Raw genomic sequence first — 15,301 nt, 5'->3', positions numbered from 1 at the left:
GGCCTCCGGGCTTCGGTGAGTAACGGTTAAAATATGAAGAAAAAAAAAAAGAAAGAAAAAAAAGAAAAAAAAAAAAAACAGTAGAGACCCAGAGAGAGAGGAAGAGATAGTAGGCCCCCCTTCGTAACGGATAGCCAACCAGGCGTGATCGTTGGGGAAGGGGTCCATAACGTGCTACTGGTTTATTTGTTTTTTTATGTAAGATAAACTACAACAAAATAAGACTTTTTGGCCCCTCATCCTCTTTACCAAAATGTGTTTGAACATGGTTCGCCAATTTCCGCGGCATACCTCGGGACGTCGTCGTGCGTTGGAAGCCGCTCACGGGCCGGGGACTCAGACGCCACGGCGAGTTGGGTTTCGAGAGGCCCTTTTTGCGACGCACGAGGCTTGGCGGCTGGTCAGCACCGGGTTCACGAGGATGACTCCGAGGGCCACGAAGTGAGTACTACTGTGTGTGTGTGTGTGTGTTTGACACCTGACACCCGCACGTAGCCGTGTTTGTCTGGTATTGGGCCATTCAGTTGTGCCCCAAGCGATATTGTCATACAGTACCGATGCGGCAAAGTAATGCGGTCCGAAGGTCATAACCCAACCTAAGTTGGCTGGCGTAGCTTTGGCAGGCCCAAACAAGAAGCTTTCTTCCCTTTTTTTTATTATTATAGCAAAACCCCGAGAAAACCCCGCCGATGCCATATTCCCCTATTTGGCCGTGCCCAAGCGAGAGAGCGCTGAAGAGTTTGAACATAATGCCCTCAACACACAGACACGCACGCACCCCACCCCCCCCCCCCCCCCCAGGGCATTTGGTCCTGCCAAGAAATGAAAGTGAGCGGACGTGGAGTAAAGAGAGCGGCATATGAAAATATGTGAATGAGAAAACAAACCGCGTCCTCCGCCCCGAATTCGAAAAGCGCTCATGCGCGTCGACGTCAGAGGCGGCAGCAGCAACAACAATGACAACCCCCCCGGGCCGACTGCGGAAGAGGGACACGCTAAGGAAATAAGGACGGTGCGGGGCGGGGTATCCACTGCCGGCCGGGCTGGCAAATGAGAGAGGGCCGGGCGGGCGGCCGAGGCCGGTGGTGATTGGTCAGGAATAGATTCCGTCCACGGGGTCCCTTGCGTCCCCTCCCTTCCACCTCATCGTCCTCCGCCATCTCGGTTGGCGTGTGAGAACGAACGAACTACGCTACAGGGACAATGTGGCCGGGGAGAAGGGGAAACCAGAGATGGTGATATGCACGATGATGTATGGTCTCGATACTCTCGATAGCGACGGAGAGAGCGCTAGCGTCGCAGCGTCAACGTCTTTTTGTATTCGTTGCCGAATGCCGCAGCAAGCCGAATAACATGATAGTTCGGTTGTCCCCTTGAATAGATGACCAAATGGCGGGGGGCAACACGAAGAGAGAGAGATTTATCCTTATCAAAACTTGCTTCCTAATCTTCTCGCTCTATAATGCTGAGGAGCACTGTGGCCATGCCGCATCGAATATCCGAGACAAAGCAAAAGAATTAAAATAAAACAAAAAAGAATAATACAGAAGGACCAAAGGAAACAGCAAGATCCACCCCGGCACTGGCTGCCTGCAGGGGGAACAGATACAAGAAAAAAAAGAAAAAAAAAAAACCATACGACGCCTCGGGATCAGACTAGCAGCAGCCAAGGGGAGGACCAGAAGAGAAGAAAGCCGAGAACGGAAAAAAAAAAAGGGGGGCGCAGTGAGTGACACGAGCTGCAGCGTGGAGTGAGTGTACGTACGATACGATACGATACAATACAATACGATACAATACGATACGATGTGTACAGTACTGCCAAGGATACATACACAAGTACGGATATGTATACTGCGAATACGCGGCACGTGCTTCGCTCGACCTCGAGCCCTTGCCCCGAAACCCGACGAATGAGAAGACGTGAAACCCCCCATAGTGTCTCCACATTTCCCCTTTTGCCTTTCCTTCCTTCCGCTGCTTCTTCCCCTTCCATGCGACCGGCTCCACACCAAAAAGGAAAGACCGGGAGCGGAAGGGGGAGGAAGCAAAGGAAAGAAAGAAAGGCCCAAGGGCCCCGTGGCCGACCAGTCCCCGTGACCGGGACCCACTTTCGGATGGGGTCGAGTCAGGTCTCCGAGGGTTCGGCCAATGGAAAGTCGCTGTGTGGGTCTAGATGATGACAAAGAAAACACAATCACACACTCACACACACACACACAAACACACACAAGCTCACATGAGCAGCATGGGCGTGTTTATGTGAGATGGATGCAGGCCGCGGTTGACGAGAAGAAATGTGCATCATCATGAGATTGAAGAACGTGAACATCGTACAGATTGACATGGTATATAAAATGGTACAAGAAAGTATACTGGTTGAGCCTCAGGCACCAATGCTTTTTTTTTTTTTCTCTCCCTCGCTTGCTCGTATCGCTCCGGGCGACTGGGATCCCCCCCTCTCTCTCTCCCCCCTCCCATTTTTTCCCCCACTCGCCAACCCCTAAGATCTCATCTGAATGCGAGATTGGGCGCGAGAATCATCTATAGTGTGGGGAGGGAGGCGCGGGAAAACCCACGCGCCAGCGCAGCCAAGTTCCTCTCGGGTCGAGCCAGCTCCATAAGCCCATCAGCAGACCGCTTGTGGTCTGCTTGGAGTGGACGCGAGAGGAGGAAACAAAGAAAAAAAAAGGAAGAAAAAAGAAAAAAAGGGTCGCGGACCCCAAGCCCGCTCTCGCCGTCGGCTGCCGACTCGGCCCCGGCTTCGGCAGGGCGAGGCGTCGGCGTCGACGACAAAGCTCTGTTTTGATGGCCCATCTCACGACTCCCCTCGAGGGGGAAAGGGGATATATGCTACCCTTTTGCCGGAGTGATGACCTCCTCCCCCTGTTAGAGACGACAGCATGTGATCTGTTTCTAAGAGGTTGGTAGGGGAGGGCCAAGGGACAGAGAGAAGAAGAAGAAGGAGAGGGCGCTTGACCGTAGCATTGCACATTGCTGCGGTTGCGTTGGTGCCGCTGGGAGGTATGGAACCCTTCCCCCCCCCCCCCCCCCCAATCCATAACAGGAACCCGTGGCCGCGGGCTGGTTTCACCCTGGGCGGGCTGACCTTGCCTGCGGAACGAGCGTCGAGAAGGATCCAGAGATGCGAGCGCGGGCACGAACCAGCCCAGGCGGGGGTTGGCGTGTTCTGGAAGTTTGGCCGCGACTCCACCCAGACTGGACGGCGTTGCGATGGCCGGGAATCCCGGGGACGCCCCCTTGGAGAAGGGAAGGGAAGGGAAGGGGAGATTCGTCTTGTGATGAGGGTTCATCGACGTCTCAATCCCCCCCGCCCCCCCCAAGACCAGGTTGTTTGATGGCCGAATGTGACCTTATCGTCGGTCCCTTTGATGGTGAACCTCGCAGAGTCGTGCGATTGATCAACCCCGCGCTCTGCGTTCCGGTCCCATCCCCGTCACGCCGACGAGGCCTGGTCTCTCACTACACCCATGGCGGGGTGTAGGGAGGACGAGGGGAAATGCCAATGTCGAAACGGCACCTATTCGTCTCACCGCCCACGATCCGATGTGACGATGACGGTTACCCGACGGTGTGAGAGGGTTTGCGTGTTGTTGGTTGCGTGTGCACCGCGGGTGTTGGTAGAGCGCTGCCGTATGCGTGCGCTCTCTTACCACCTGCTACTCAGCCCGGGTGGTGAATAGACGACGGGGGGGGGGGATGAATGCGATTCCCGGTTCTCGTGTGCTGCCCGGTTCCCAAAAAGATCAAATCTCAATGCATCTCCCCGTTAAGGGGGGTGTGGGTTGGGGTATTTCCTGGACAACGGAAGGGAGGGGAAAAGGTCGAAAGAGACAAGAGTGAAAAGAAGACCGTTCCGCCGGCCCTTGTTCATTTGTAGCCGACCATCTTGGCGCACCGCTCGCAGTAGTAGAGGTTGTGGGCGATGCGGACCATGCCGGTCGAGCTGGAGTCGTCGGTCGAGGTGGCCTCGACGGACCTCGCGCAGCGCAGGCAGCGGAGGACCTCGACGGAGGCGATCGGTCTCGGGGCAGAGTCCATGCTGTGGCGGTAGGACGAGGAGGCGGACGACAGGTCGGAGTCGGACGAGGACGAGGAGCTGTAGTGAATCTGGGAGGGGCGCGAGCTCGAAGGCATAGTGGCGTGGGTTTGGTGGTTGTGGGTTGTTGTAGTTGTAGTTGTAGTTGTAGCTGTAGCTGTAGCTGTGTCTTTTGGGTGACGAGGTTGACGGCAGACAGACCCGTTGGGTGGTGGTATCCTCCTTGTTGGTGTGCAGTCAAGTGTTGGTAGTAGTTTTCCGGCTTGGTGTCAAGAGGCTAGAGTTGAGTTGAAAGTGAGGTCTGGATATGGGTGTGTGGGAGCGCCTGGTGATATATAGTAGAGAGAGCAAACCCGTGGGAGGGACTGAAGAAGGGAAGAGCGAGCCGTATATCCAGCAGAGGGGGGGGTGTGCAATGGGTGTTCTTGACGGCCAGGGGTGTGTGTGGGTGTGTATACTTTGTATGTTCTTGACAGGGGTGAGGGTTTAAAAAAGAAATAAGTAGGGTGGAGAGAGAGAGAGAGAGAGAGAGAGAAAGACACACCAAGGGGGGAGGGGTGTGTAGCTTGCTACTCTGGCCAGAAGGGGTGTGTGAGCTGGGTGTGCGGGTGACGAGGGAAGACCAGATGGCGATGGCTGGCCCGTGTAGTAATGCAGTCGAGATGTGCAAAGAGGACTCTGGAAGTGTCGGCAAGGCAGAAAGAAAAAAGGGAAGATGCTGCGGTCGCTCAGTCACCCCTCCCCCCGGGTGGATGGGAATTATGCAGGCTGTGTGTGTGTGTACTTGGGGTGGCAGTGTGCGATGCGGATGCGGTGCGGCAGCTCCAGCCCAGCCAGGATGATGCGTTGTGCTTCTTCTTCTTCTTCTTCGTCTTCTTCTCCAAGTCAGAAGACAGGGAACACGATTCTTCGGAAAACGTGAACAGGGGAGGGGGGTGCAACGTCAGGCAGGCACAAGAGATAGCAAGCCAAACCCCCGGCCAGGCTCAGAAGGGGGGGGGGGGGTGTGTGTGTGTGGACTGGAAGACTTGTGAAAGCGAGGCAGAACGGAGAGAGAGAGAGAGAGAGAGAGAGAGAGAGAGAGAGAGACGGAGAGGGAACAGAGACGGAAAGGGTGTGTGGGCAGCCACGTCGATCCGCAGACGGTTTCCGATTCTCGATGCCCACCGCTTCGCAGAGAACGGCGTGTGGGCTGCGTAACGGAGGTGTCGAGTCCGTAAAAGCAGAATCAGTCCTGCGTCAGAGTTTCCGTCCTGCGAGGGGGTGGAGGTGGAGTCTGTCAGCTTTGGTTCGGAGGGGGGTGTTGGTGTTGGCGGTCTTGTGCCTCCTTTTCCTCATAAACGGGGCGTGCATAAGTCTGCATAGCAGCAATATGCAAGAAACACGAAGACAAGGGATTGAGGGGGGGGTATAGCTTACGGTTCTGTTCACTCAAACGGGGCTCAAGGCAAGGCGGCTCACCACACACAGAGAGAGAGAGAGAGAGAGAGAGAGGGAGAGAGGGCGTGTGCAGCAGCTTGGCGGCAGCAACCCGAGATGACAGTGGTGTGTGTGCGCGTGCAAAGACCGGACGGGGGAAGGGGGGGAGAGGGGGCCCGGTTGATTGGGCAGAGATATCAACGCGTTGGCTCGGTATTCCCTCTGTCTGAGTCGTAACAGCTTGCTTGTGTTCGTTTCTCCCTTGGGCGGCGGTGCAGTAGCGTGTTGTGTATCCGTAATCGGGCTCGAAAGGCCTGCCTTTCTGCTGCCTGTCGAGTTTTTGAGGCCTGCTCGTTGGGTTCGGCGTCCTTGGACGTGTGTGGATTCGGCGAGGGCCGGATGACTTGTCGTCTTGTTGGTGAGGCGACAAGGGGCGGCGGTGACTTTCCCTCCAAACCGGTGGAGAGAGAGGGAGGGAGGGAGGGAGTAAAACAGAGGGTTTGACGGGATGCCGAACGAGCCAGTCGTATTGAGCAGGGCGGGAACAGAGTCTGATCAAAGACCGTCTTTTCGTTTACACGTACAGGGGAGTCTACCCGCCTGTGTCGTTGATGAGCGCCGAAAGAGAATACCAACACAAATCTCGTTTCCCAACGCGGGCCGGTATGGTTTGGAAAGGGGGACGTCGGCACGTTTAATACATCCTATCCTGCACGCGTGGGCGACGAGGGGGAAGAGAAGCTATGATATTCAGGGTCCAAACAGATGAGAGGGGGGAGGGGGGTGGGAGTGGGCAATCAGACAACTCCCGGACCGCCGAACGAGCTGCTCCATCGTTCTCGTGGCGCCCTCCCGGATGAGTATCATATATGCTCGGCCATGGACATCAAGTCCCAACACTGGGACCTCCCAGGGACGACAACAGACAAGATCATCAGTCCGAGGCGCCGGTACGGAGTAGCTTCTGATTGAGGTTCTCAATTAAAGGACGGGCCGTGGAGTGTGTGACAGGCACGAGGGTGAGGGGGGGAGAAAAAAAGCCATGAAAGCCGTGGCGCGCATCATGATATTGGTGCCGTCCATCCTCCTCCACTCTCCTCATCTTCATCCTCCCTCCCCCCCCCTTTCCTTCTTGAACATGTCCACTGTCTACTCCTGAAAGGGGGGCCGCTTTCCATCTCACGAACCTCGGCGCCGGCCACGTCGTTCCTGCGTGGGAAACCCGACCCGCGTCTCAGAGGCAGCCCACGCACAAATCGGGGTTCGGTGGACTTTCGGGCCAGGGGAGCGGGGGCCACGGGAAGTGAGGATCGGAGGGGATAGGTGTCGGTCAAGATTCGATTGATGGCGGGCTAAGGTTTCATGTTTCCCCGAAGCCAGCCATGGATAAATCGCAATATCGTGGGGTGAAATTAATCCCGAGCCGCCAGCCAGCCAGCCAGCCAGCCAACCTCACTCCATCCATCCATCCATCATGCCACTCGTCCGCCGTACCGAGAATTTCACAACAGTCGTGTCTGTGTAACGTTGAAATCATTGAATCCGGCCAGGCAGCAGCAGCAGCAGCAGCACGGCACAGCTGACACCCACCACGAACCAACCAGCGTAAGATGGATGCTCACCCCGTCCCCGTAGAAACGCACCTCTGCCCTGCAGCAGCTCTGCAGCTCGAGGTTTATCCCGCAGGCTGCGGTGCAGATTACTATCAAAGCCAAGTGCCGCGGAGGGGGGGGGGGGGGGGGCCGGGGAGGCGTCACCCCGGATCGACCACGGAGCCCCGAGTTGTTGTGGGAGGACCAACAATCCGAGGTCCCTTTCTTTCCGTGACTGGAGCCTCTCTCCCGCTGTCCTTTGACCAGAATAGACCTTCTCCCTCTCTCGTGTGTTTCCCCCCCTTGTGGCCCTCTACCCCCGAGCTGTTTGGGATTGATCACGTCGTCGCATCCTCATCGCGGGACGCCATTATTATTATTATTACTATTATTTTATTTTTCCTCGTGGTAATTAATTTACAGAAATCCCACCCCCCCTCCCCTCCAGCCCTGTCCGTTTACTCGAACCCTAGTGGGCCGCCGATGGGAAAAAGGGACCCTGATCAGCGCGAGCGGCCTGTCAGAGAGATAAGAGGGGGAGGGGAGGAGGAGGAGGAGGGACGCACGGATTGGTGCGATGCCTCTGCGCGCGTGTGCGGCTGCGTGTACGGATACTGCTTAATTAGAGGAGCGGGCGAAAGCGATGGCCGCTTCACGGCGACGTCTGCATACCACGAAACCTCCAGCCGGTTCGCAGAAGGAGGAGGTCCTTTGGACGGACGCCGCGCCCGAACCATCGCGGCCGCCTGCCGATGTTCCCACCGCAGAAACCGAGACCGTCGTTCAAGGGAGAAGACGGAGGGCGCCCCCCCCCCCCCCCCGCGGGATTCAGCTGTGGGCGGTGGACAGGAGCCGGGAGCATCCCTCGAGGGAACACGGGTTTCGACCACCAAGTGCTCCCTTCCTCGCCAAGGTTCCGCAGCGGCCCCGATCGAGCAGAGTTGCGGTTGCGGACGCGTGCATATGCCTCGTCCTCTATCCCATACCGGCTACTCTGTACGGAAGAGGGGGGTCCCAGAGCGGCCTTTCTTTCGCAGTCTATTTTGTCTGACATGTTGCTATTTCGCCGCCATCCTTGTCCACAAACGCAAGCCCCCCCCCCTCCCCTTTTCGCCTTTCTGCTTCGAGGCTGTGTATGGCTCAAAAACGAAGCTGTCAGTTTCGCGCTTCCTTTTTCGGGGTCCATTTCGGGGTGTTCGTTCGCCCCCTGTGTCCCGAATGGGCGCGAAGGTTCCCGTCGTATTCGTAGAACCGGGGGAACCACGGAACAGCTGGCATCGTACCATCACGGCGTTTGTCTGTTCGGGGTCCCTGGGGAGAAAGGAACGGGAAGGGGGGGGGGGAGGCTGAATCTTTGGAGAGTTTGTTTTTGGCCTACAGATTGGTGCCGTTTCTTGTAAATGCGAGAACTGAGAACTGGGTCCGCCCAACGGGAGGGCCGTGAATGCACAACGCCCCCCCTGAAGGGGATTCTGAGCGATATCCAACAGAGTGCAATGCTACTATAGCGCGTGGACGGTGAAACGGGTGGACTCTGTAGGATGGCGATTCAGCCAATTTCGGTTTTATTTTCTCTCTCTCTCTCTCTCTCTCTCTGTGCTCCAGGGAAGCTATTTTCGACCCAGCGAGATTGTTTGTTTATGTTTGTTGTTGCTATTCCGGTCCAGAACTGGAGCCCCCCCCCCTCAAGGATTAATAATGATGATAATAATAATAATAATCATAATAACAACAGCATTTATTCGTGCTATTGAAACTATGGTGTTACCAGGCTGGCCAGAGAGTGTATAGCCTCGAGCCCGTTAAAGCGTGAGTCAAAAAGAGGAAAACGCTATTGTGGCGACGTGCAGAAACACGGATAAAGTATACATCGTACGTATATCCGTATATTACACTCAATGCCAAGCACTGTAGCCAACAACCAAACGGCGCAAACTATCGCGAGTTTACGTAAAAAAAGCATCGGCGTGCTGGACGGGTCTCCCGCCGGGCTGCTTTGCCACGGTGTCAGATAGAGCCTATGACCTACACCGCTGTCGAAACTGTAAAGGCCTCGGGGAAATAAGAGAAGGGGGGGGGAGAGGTGTCAACCCTATTCGAGGCCGCGAACCTTTGCACACGAAGAAACAAAAAGACAAAAAGAGACAAAAAAGTTAAACAGGCTCGTCTGGAGCCAGACCTTTCTCCTCAACTGCCGGTGGCTACATGTGGAATACGGGACGGACACGACCTCGGGAGTGCCCTGTCGGGGTTGACACATGATCGCGGCCTCGGGGTGTTTGCAGGCCGTCGTCCTTCGGCGTCAGTCGCTGCTCTCTCTCCTGTTTGACTTCCCGCCGTGGCATTCTCGGATCTCCAATATCATCCATCCCCTCCTCCCTCTTCATAACCTGTTGCCCGTTAAAGCAACTCTGTACTCGTGTAGGAAGTGGTACCCTAGTCCTCGGAAGGCGCAGCGAAAGCTTCTGTTCTACACCCCTTTTCTAGGTAGTTGGCCTTCTCTTCCATCTGTGCGCCGTCCTCTTTGTTGTTTGCAGTCGGCTTCTCAATTTGAGAGACTTATCCGTGGCTTTACAGAAGGCCCGTCTGTGCGTATGCCCGGCTAGCAGCATTCGTATGCCACGCATACACACACACGTACTCCGTACACAGCACTGCGTATACACGTCTCTGAGACGGTGGTTTCCGCAAGGCTTTGAGTCACACAGTGTAGAGGGCGAGTGATTGGCCAATTCAGCTGAATCCCTTGTCGTTCAACTTGCGTTAACCCGAGAGAGAGAGGGGAGGGGGTGTGTGCTGCTGTATCCGTATTCACTTACCAATGCCTCTCTCATCTCCGATCACTCGGGAGGAGTATGCAACTATCAGACAAGCTAAGACGGTCGGTTCCACGGTCCCCCGCGTTCAGTGAGATGGCAGCACCGACTGTCACAAAAAGGGCCAACCACACGGTCATATGTCGACCGAAGGACGAAATGGTGTCCCTAATGGGGCTAGACTCTGATGACTACCGCAAACTCTCGATCTCCCGGGCTGCGCGCCAAGACTGCCCTGCCCTGCCGATTCCTCTCGCTTTGTTCGATTCTCAGCCCAGGGGTCCCGTTTTCTTCAGCTTGGACGTTCTGGGAAGCTCCTGTTCTGTTTTGTACGGCTGGGCGCGGGGCGTCAGTCACCGTAAAGCCTGATCTTCCCACCGTCCAAACTTTTCTTCGCCCACCCCTCTTGCTGCTGCTGCTGCTGCTGCTGCTGCTGCTGCTGCTGCTCGCACACGGCATGTCATCTTAGTGTCCAGTTCTCCTGACCCGTAGGGCAGAACGCCAAACGTCCCGGCAGCGTTATATGCGGGTAGGGAGCTGGGGTTTCTTGCACAAAAGCGAGCTGGGTAACACAAGGGGGCACCGTACAGCTAGGTAGCCACACTACCCGAGCGAGCTTTTCCTCGGCGCCGAGCATTCCTGGGGATATCCGTTATCTTGCACAGCTATCAGTAACGCGTCCTGGCAGTGTCGCTAAGGAATTGATTCGGCAGCCCTTAGCACGCTTCCAAAATCCCGTCCTCATCGGTCATCTTGCAAACCATCGAGAACACGCTGCTGGGCGAATCATGGTCGACAACCCGTTGCACACTTTGAGCGCCGTCCCATCCACTATTGCCTTGTCCACGGATTCGAATCTGTTTCTCACCCCGGTACGGATGCTCCGTATTCTACCCATCCATCCACCCATCCATCCAACCCCCTCCACACCGTTCGGCAAAGATGAGGTTGGGTGGTTCATGTTGAAACCCCCCTCCTCCCCCCCACATCCCGCTGCGATGCTGGACTGGAATACCGGGAAAACAAAGAATGCCATGCAAGACCACGCAAGCTCCATGTATGCCAAACCCAATGTCACGCAACTGCCTCAACCTCTCCTTCCCGCATCTCAACATCGAACGCCCGCGGTTTGTGGCTGTTGCTGCTGCTGCTGCTGCTGTTGCTGTTGCTGTTGCTGCTGCTGCTGCTGCTACTACTCCTGCATCGCCCCCCTTGTCCCGTTGCGCGTCCAGGTGAGTCGTACTCCATGCGCCATCACTAGTCTGCTTATCCAGCTAGCTGGGCGGCGCCGGAGTAGTACGGTAGGGCATTCGTAAGCCGCCCTAGAAAAGGAAGAAGCCGTGGAAGACGTTTGCCGCTAGCCACAAGTCACAAACCGAGGCTTTCGAAACAGTCACACTCGGAAACACAGGCACGGCATGTCTTGTCAGCGAACCTTTCTTGTACCAAGGCCAAAAAGGATGCTGGAAAACGGGCTATGCAACACGCAAAACCCGGCCGCTGCGACTGGATGACTACGTACAGCAGCAAGCAACCCTGTCGTCGTTCTCCCCCCCCCGGCCGTTCCTCCACGGCGTTGGCCCAGTATGGATGGATGGATGCACGCATGCATGCATGCATCGGAAGACTCTGGCGCTGACTCCTGATCACCGACCCGCCCTGTTCTTCTCAGCATCTATCCCGTCCGGGTGCCTGGCCAGTTGCGAGATGCCGTTGTCTAAACTCCATCAACTCCGAGCCCTCCCGAGCGTCGCCCGCCTTTCTCTGTGCTAGGCACCAGATATCAAGTGTTCGGTATCTTGGCCATCGTTGAGTTCGGGTCCACCGGACTGGCTTTTAATGCATAACCCCGCGTCGTGGCTCGCGGCCTGTCAAGGAGCATGGAGGCTTGGACCTTCTCTTGGTGTCGTCTCATGATAAACCCATTTCGCCCATCTGCGCTCCAACTTAACTCACCGCGGCCACCCAATCATCGGCGCTGATCGAGAATCTTGCCCGCGGCACGCTGAACGAACTCTTCGTGCCCACCCAAAAGTGAGACCCCTGCCGAGGGGATTCAGCCAATTCCTTACACTAGACGATCGATCGCGCGCGCGCGCAACCGAGCGAGCCCATGCCACGGATACTGGACACGTCTATCTGCATTACTATTCCCTTTCTACATCTCATTCGGCAAAGTGGCCCACGCGGCGACAACGCCAATGCCCCTTGCCGTAGTGCCCTTTCACGCCACTGCATAGTCGTCGTGGAGGAGCTAGTAGCGAGAAAGGGAGACGCTTGAGAACAATGGAGGAGGACGGGAGGGGTAGACTCGATTCCTCCATCGGGGTTCTTAGCAGGTATCGACACTTCCCCCTCGGTGCATCGTGATCAGATGAAGAACCCCATCCGCAGAACTGGTTCTCCTACTCCACCAGGACTCTTCCCGAGTCCATATCACAGCAACCACGCCAACATGGCAGCAGCCTCTCTGGAAACCCACCATTCGCTCGGCCATAGTCCCGCTCGCCAGAGACTCCCTTGAAAAGTCTTGGGGGGGCGTGTTCGATCTGGGGCGTGCCCTACTACTGTCAGCTAAGGAAGAGACCCGCGGCTACCCAACGGCCGGGTCGCGTCTTCTCGCCTACTTTCCACACGTCACGGGGGGGGGGGCGCGTCAAGGACGAAACGAGACACTGTCGATGGAAGGGGAGCCGTATCGTCGATGCACACGTAACATGAACAAGAGAACAGCGTCGGACGCTGCGTTCGATTTTCCAACAAAAACATACGTGCGTTCTTGGCACCAAGTAGATCACTCACGACCATCGACAACCTGTTACCGATCGAACAATCCCATTCAGGCCCGTCAGGAACTTCTGGCCAATGGCGCACAGGTGATCGGCATTGTCAACCAAGCCTTACCCGTTCGGTGGGGTGGTCCCCCTTCTGTTTATTAACCTACCCGTACGGAGTACTCTACCGGTATCCTTCCACCTCTCTCCTCCGCTCACAGCAAATGGATGGCCATGTGGAGACTGTTGTCCGCCATCCTCTTGAGCTTGTTCGGTCTTGTCCATCCTCCTTCTGTCGATGATCAGCTGTGCGGATATGCAACCTGCGGGAACGGACGATCTACGGACACGGCCGATCGTTCAAGGGCACCAAGGTATGTGTTTTGCGAGTATCGGCGGCAGAGCGCGCGGCAGAGGGGATAGCGCCAGCAGACGCATCGCATCGAGCAGCGAGCGCATCGGCAGCCGACGATCGGCCCAGTGCACAGCAACATTCGATGATGCGCATGGAACGGACGGCCAAGCAACAGTCTCGACTGTGTTTCCTGCTCGGTCTTCTGCCGTGCATCGTTTGCGACGGGGGAAAGGGGGGGGGGGGGGGGGGGGCGCCCGGGGGCATCACGAGAACATGTTGCCAATCGTCGACGCAAGTCACCTCGCACGAGGTCAAGAGACCCCGCCGCTCACATCTCGCAGGCCGTCGTGCATGCCTCGATATCAAAAATGCCCTCGGCGTGTACGGTATCGTTCGTGTATTCTCATCTACTCCGGGAACTTTGTCCGGCGGTTCGACGGCGCCGTGATGGAGAAAAGACACCGTCAAGGGTCCGCTGTCCAAGGTCCGGACTGCACGGGATCTCGAGATGCCGGCACAAGCCTCTGGCGCCCGCCGCTTGACGGGAGCGCGGGTGTGGCATGCGCATGCGAAATCGCACGCACGACATTGTTTCCCTGAGATGAGATCTCGTCGCGGACCAGGCCTCTTCGGCTTTGGTGTACCGCCCCGGCGCGAAAGTGCACTTCGACGCGTGAGTTTAGCCCGGTTTTTTTCTTTCTTCCTCGATAGCGTCTGAAACTTTTCCTTCTTTGCACTCGACTCCGCCGTCGTCTCTCGAGCGGAAGGGAAGGCTCCGGTTGCCTGAGCCAGGGAACTGTGCCAGGGAACTGTGATTCCACATCGATCATCGAATCGAAACAAGATCGAATCGATGCCTACTACTGCTGTTTGTTCCTCTGGCTCTGTTTCTCACCCCCCTTCGCGCGCCTCCTGTGTACGCTACGGAGGCCCGGACGCCTTACTCGCGCCATCGGAACCCTTGGATGTCGATGACAGGCCAATACTCCTTCGTCCTGGGCCCTACTTCAGCATTGAATCGATCGATGGCTTTTCCCTGATGCCATTCTTCTTACCCATCTGCGAGTTTTATTCCCCTTGCCCCCCCCCTTTTCCCCCACTCCCTTCCCTGCCAATATCTATGCTGCTCGCTGACTCGGTCACCCTCGCGTTGGAACGCCATGTTGTTTCGGTCCATGCGCTGCATTCCTTTCTGGGTTGAACCAAACCCATTATACACAACTCTTGTCTGTGATCGCAGTGAAGGCGCCATCGTCTGATTTTGTTCCTATTATTGGGCCGTTGAAGCTCGGCACGTGGACGCCATCTGCGGCTAATGCCCCCTTCTTGGTTTTTCCTCTCTCTCTACGACTCAGCTTATGCGGGTTCGATATCTCGATTGTCGAGACCATTACCAATCCCCCTCGTCATCCCATGGATCGATCGATTGCCAATCAAGTCTGTGGCAAGTCCCATTGGGCTGGCTGCAAGTCACTTCTCCGTTTGTCTGCGCGTCTTCGCCATCCCCGTCCACTGCCTCGGCGCCGATCCGGAGATAGCAGGCAAGGTGGTGTGGGCATCTCGCGTCCTGTACCCGGGGCGTTCTCCAATACTTCTCCAACTTACGCTCCAGTTTGGTCCACAGCCTGACCTTTGCTCCAGTCAGAAATGCCCGAGTGCCATGCTTGTGCATCGCCAATCCGGCCTCGACTCGCCTCTCCGTAAGTCCGCCCCCGCGAGGGTATCCCCTCAAGCTCTTACAGGGGCGAGGGGGCGTGTCCCGGGGAGACATTCGTCAACCGGGGCGTCAACAACACTGGAACACCGGCGGGGATCAATGCCTTGGACAGCCATACTGGCAGACTAAGACCAAGGGCCTCTCTCTAATACCACGTCGCGGGTTCTAGACCATCACCGACCTCCCCCTCGGTAGCATCTGGACTGCCGCTGTGGGGCGTGCTGGGCTGCCAGCTTTCCCAGCTTTTTGGTCTTCAACACTCAATCCCCCAAGATTCTCCGCATTTCTTGCTTCTTGGCGGACAGGCCCCGGTGCGGCTCGGTCGTCTTTTTTTATTTTATTTTTTTATCTTCTTCCAGGTCCCTCTCAAGCGAGCTGTTCTCCCGTCGGTGGAACCCTGTATCTCAGGGCTGTCTTGTCGGCGTCGTTGTTGGCAGTCCAACCGGCGATGTCCGGCAATCTCTTTGTTGGGGCTTTTTTATTATTCTTATTTCATGCAGATGTTGTTTGGTCGGGACTGGGAAACCGCTACCTCTTTTTATGGATGCCATCTTCCATCTTGGCTACC

At 56.5% G+C, this 15,301-nt stretch overlaps 7 protein-coding genes across 7 annotated transcripts; 3 read left to right on the top strand and 4 right to left on the bottom strand.

The window, feature by feature from the left end:
* Positions 1 to 795: 795 nt before the first annotated feature.
* LY79DRAFT_550329 (uncharacterized protein) lies at positions 796 to 1,633 on the bottom strand. Its single transcript, XM_060557559.1, has one exon. It carries the CDS (start codon positions 1,158 to 1,160, stop codon positions 996 to 998), a length of 165 nt encoding a protein of 54 aa, XP_060415178.1. The 5' UTR covers positions 1,161 to 1,633; the 3' UTR covers positions 796 to 995.
* Positions 1,626 to 2,295, bottom strand: LY79DRAFT_550328 (uncharacterized protein). Its single transcript, XM_060557558.1, has one exon. It carries the CDS (start codon positions 1,994 to 1,996, stop codon positions 1,652 to 1,654), a length of 345 nt encoding a protein of 114 aa, XP_060415177.1. The 5' UTR covers positions 1,997 to 2,295; the 3' UTR covers positions 1,626 to 1,651.
* Positions 2,296 to 4,572: 2,277 nt separating this feature from the next.
* On the top strand, positions 4,573 to 5,501 carry LY79DRAFT_550323 (uncharacterized protein). Its single transcript, XM_060557557.1, has 2 exons — positions 4,573 to 5,313; positions 5,480 to 5,501. Exon 1 carries the CDS (start codon positions 4,712 to 4,714, stop codon positions 5,258 to 5,260), a length of 549 nt encoding a protein of 182 aa, XP_060415176.1. The 5' UTR covers positions 4,573 to 4,711; the 3' UTR covers positions 5,261 to 5,313; positions 5,480 to 5,501.
* A 1,994-nt stretch (positions 5,502 to 7,495) lies between these two features.
* LY79DRAFT_550317 (uncharacterized protein) lies at positions 7,496 to 7,892 on the bottom strand. The gene is made up of 2 exons (XM_060557556.1): positions 7,638 to 7,892; positions 7,496 to 7,570 (listed from the first exon to the last, which is right to left on the bottom strand). Exons 1-2 carry the CDS (start codon positions 7,806 to 7,808, stop codon positions 7,541 to 7,543), a joined length of 201 nt encoding a protein of 66 aa, XP_060415175.1. The 5' UTR covers positions 7,809 to 7,892; the 3' UTR covers positions 7,496 to 7,540.
* Positions 7,893 to 10,526: 2,634 nt separating this feature from the next.
* On the bottom strand, positions 10,527 to 11,110 carry LY79DRAFT_550313 (uncharacterized protein). The gene has a single exon (XM_060557555.1). The coding sequence runs from the start codon at positions 10,942 to 10,944 to the stop codon at positions 10,636 to 10,638; it is 309 nt and encodes a 102-aa protein (XP_060415174.1). The 5' UTR covers positions 10,945 to 11,110; the 3' UTR covers positions 10,527 to 10,635.
* On the top strand, positions 10,959 to 11,608 carry LY79DRAFT_668871 (uncharacterized protein; the record flags this gene model as incomplete). Its single annotated transcript, XM_060563573.1, has 2 exons — positions 10,959 to 11,119; positions 11,560 to 11,608. The coding sequence occupies 2 exons, from the start codon at positions 10,959 to 10,961 to the stop codon at positions 11,606 to 11,608; spliced, it is 210 nt and encodes a 69-aa protein (XP_060415173.1).
* A 2,481-nt stretch (positions 11,609 to 14,089) lies between these two features.
* Positions 14,090 to 15,022, top strand: LY79DRAFT_164253 (uncharacterized protein). The gene has a single exon (XM_060551167.1). The coding sequence runs from the start codon at positions 14,332 to 14,334 to the stop codon at positions 14,860 to 14,862; it is 531 nt and encodes a 176-aa protein (XP_060415172.1). The 5' UTR covers positions 14,090 to 14,331; the 3' UTR covers positions 14,863 to 15,022.
* The last annotated feature ends 279 nt before the right edge of the window (positions 15,023 to 15,301 follow it).

This window comes from Colletotrichum navitas, assembly GCF_030913465.1.
Source record: "Colletotrichum navitas strain CBS 125086 chromosome Unknown LY79scaffold_22, whole genome shotgun sequence".
Classification (NCBI taxonomy): Eukaryota; Fungi; Ascomycota; class Sordariomycetes; order Glomerellales; family Glomerellaceae; genus Colletotrichum; species Colletotrichum navitas.
Note: the sequence above shows the minus strand (reverse complement) of the source record. Positions and strands in the feature narration are given on the sequence as shown.

Coding starts and splice junctions, on each gene's coding strand:
- LY79DRAFT_550329 (XM_060557559.1), bottom strand. CDS start 1,160: ATGGCGGAGGACGATGAGGTGGAAGGGAGGGGACGCAAGGGACCCCGT.
- LY79DRAFT_550328 (XM_060557558.1), bottom strand. CDS start 1,996: ATGGAAGGGGAAGAAGCAGCGGAAGGAAGGAAAGGCAAAAGGGGAAAT.
- LY79DRAFT_550323 (XM_060557557.1), top strand. CDS start 4,712: ATGCAGTCGAGATGTGCAAAGAGGACTCTGGAAGTGTCGGCAAGGCAG.
- LY79DRAFT_550317 (XM_060557556.1), bottom strand. CDS start 7,808: ATGGTTCGGGCGCGGCGTCCGTCCAAAGGACCTCCTCCTTCTGCGAAC. Junction 7,571..7,637: donor CAGAGGCATCGCACCAATCC/GTGCGTCCCTCC, acceptor CGCGCTGATCAG/GGTCCCTTTTTCCCATCGGC.
- LY79DRAFT_550313 (XM_060557555.1), bottom strand. CDS start 10,944: ATGGAGCTTGCGTGGTCTTGCATGGCATTCTTTGTTTTCCCGGTATTC.
- LY79DRAFT_164253 (XM_060551167.1), top strand. CDS start 14,332: ATGCCCCCTTCTTGGTTTTTCCTCTCTCTCTACGACTCAGCTTATGCG.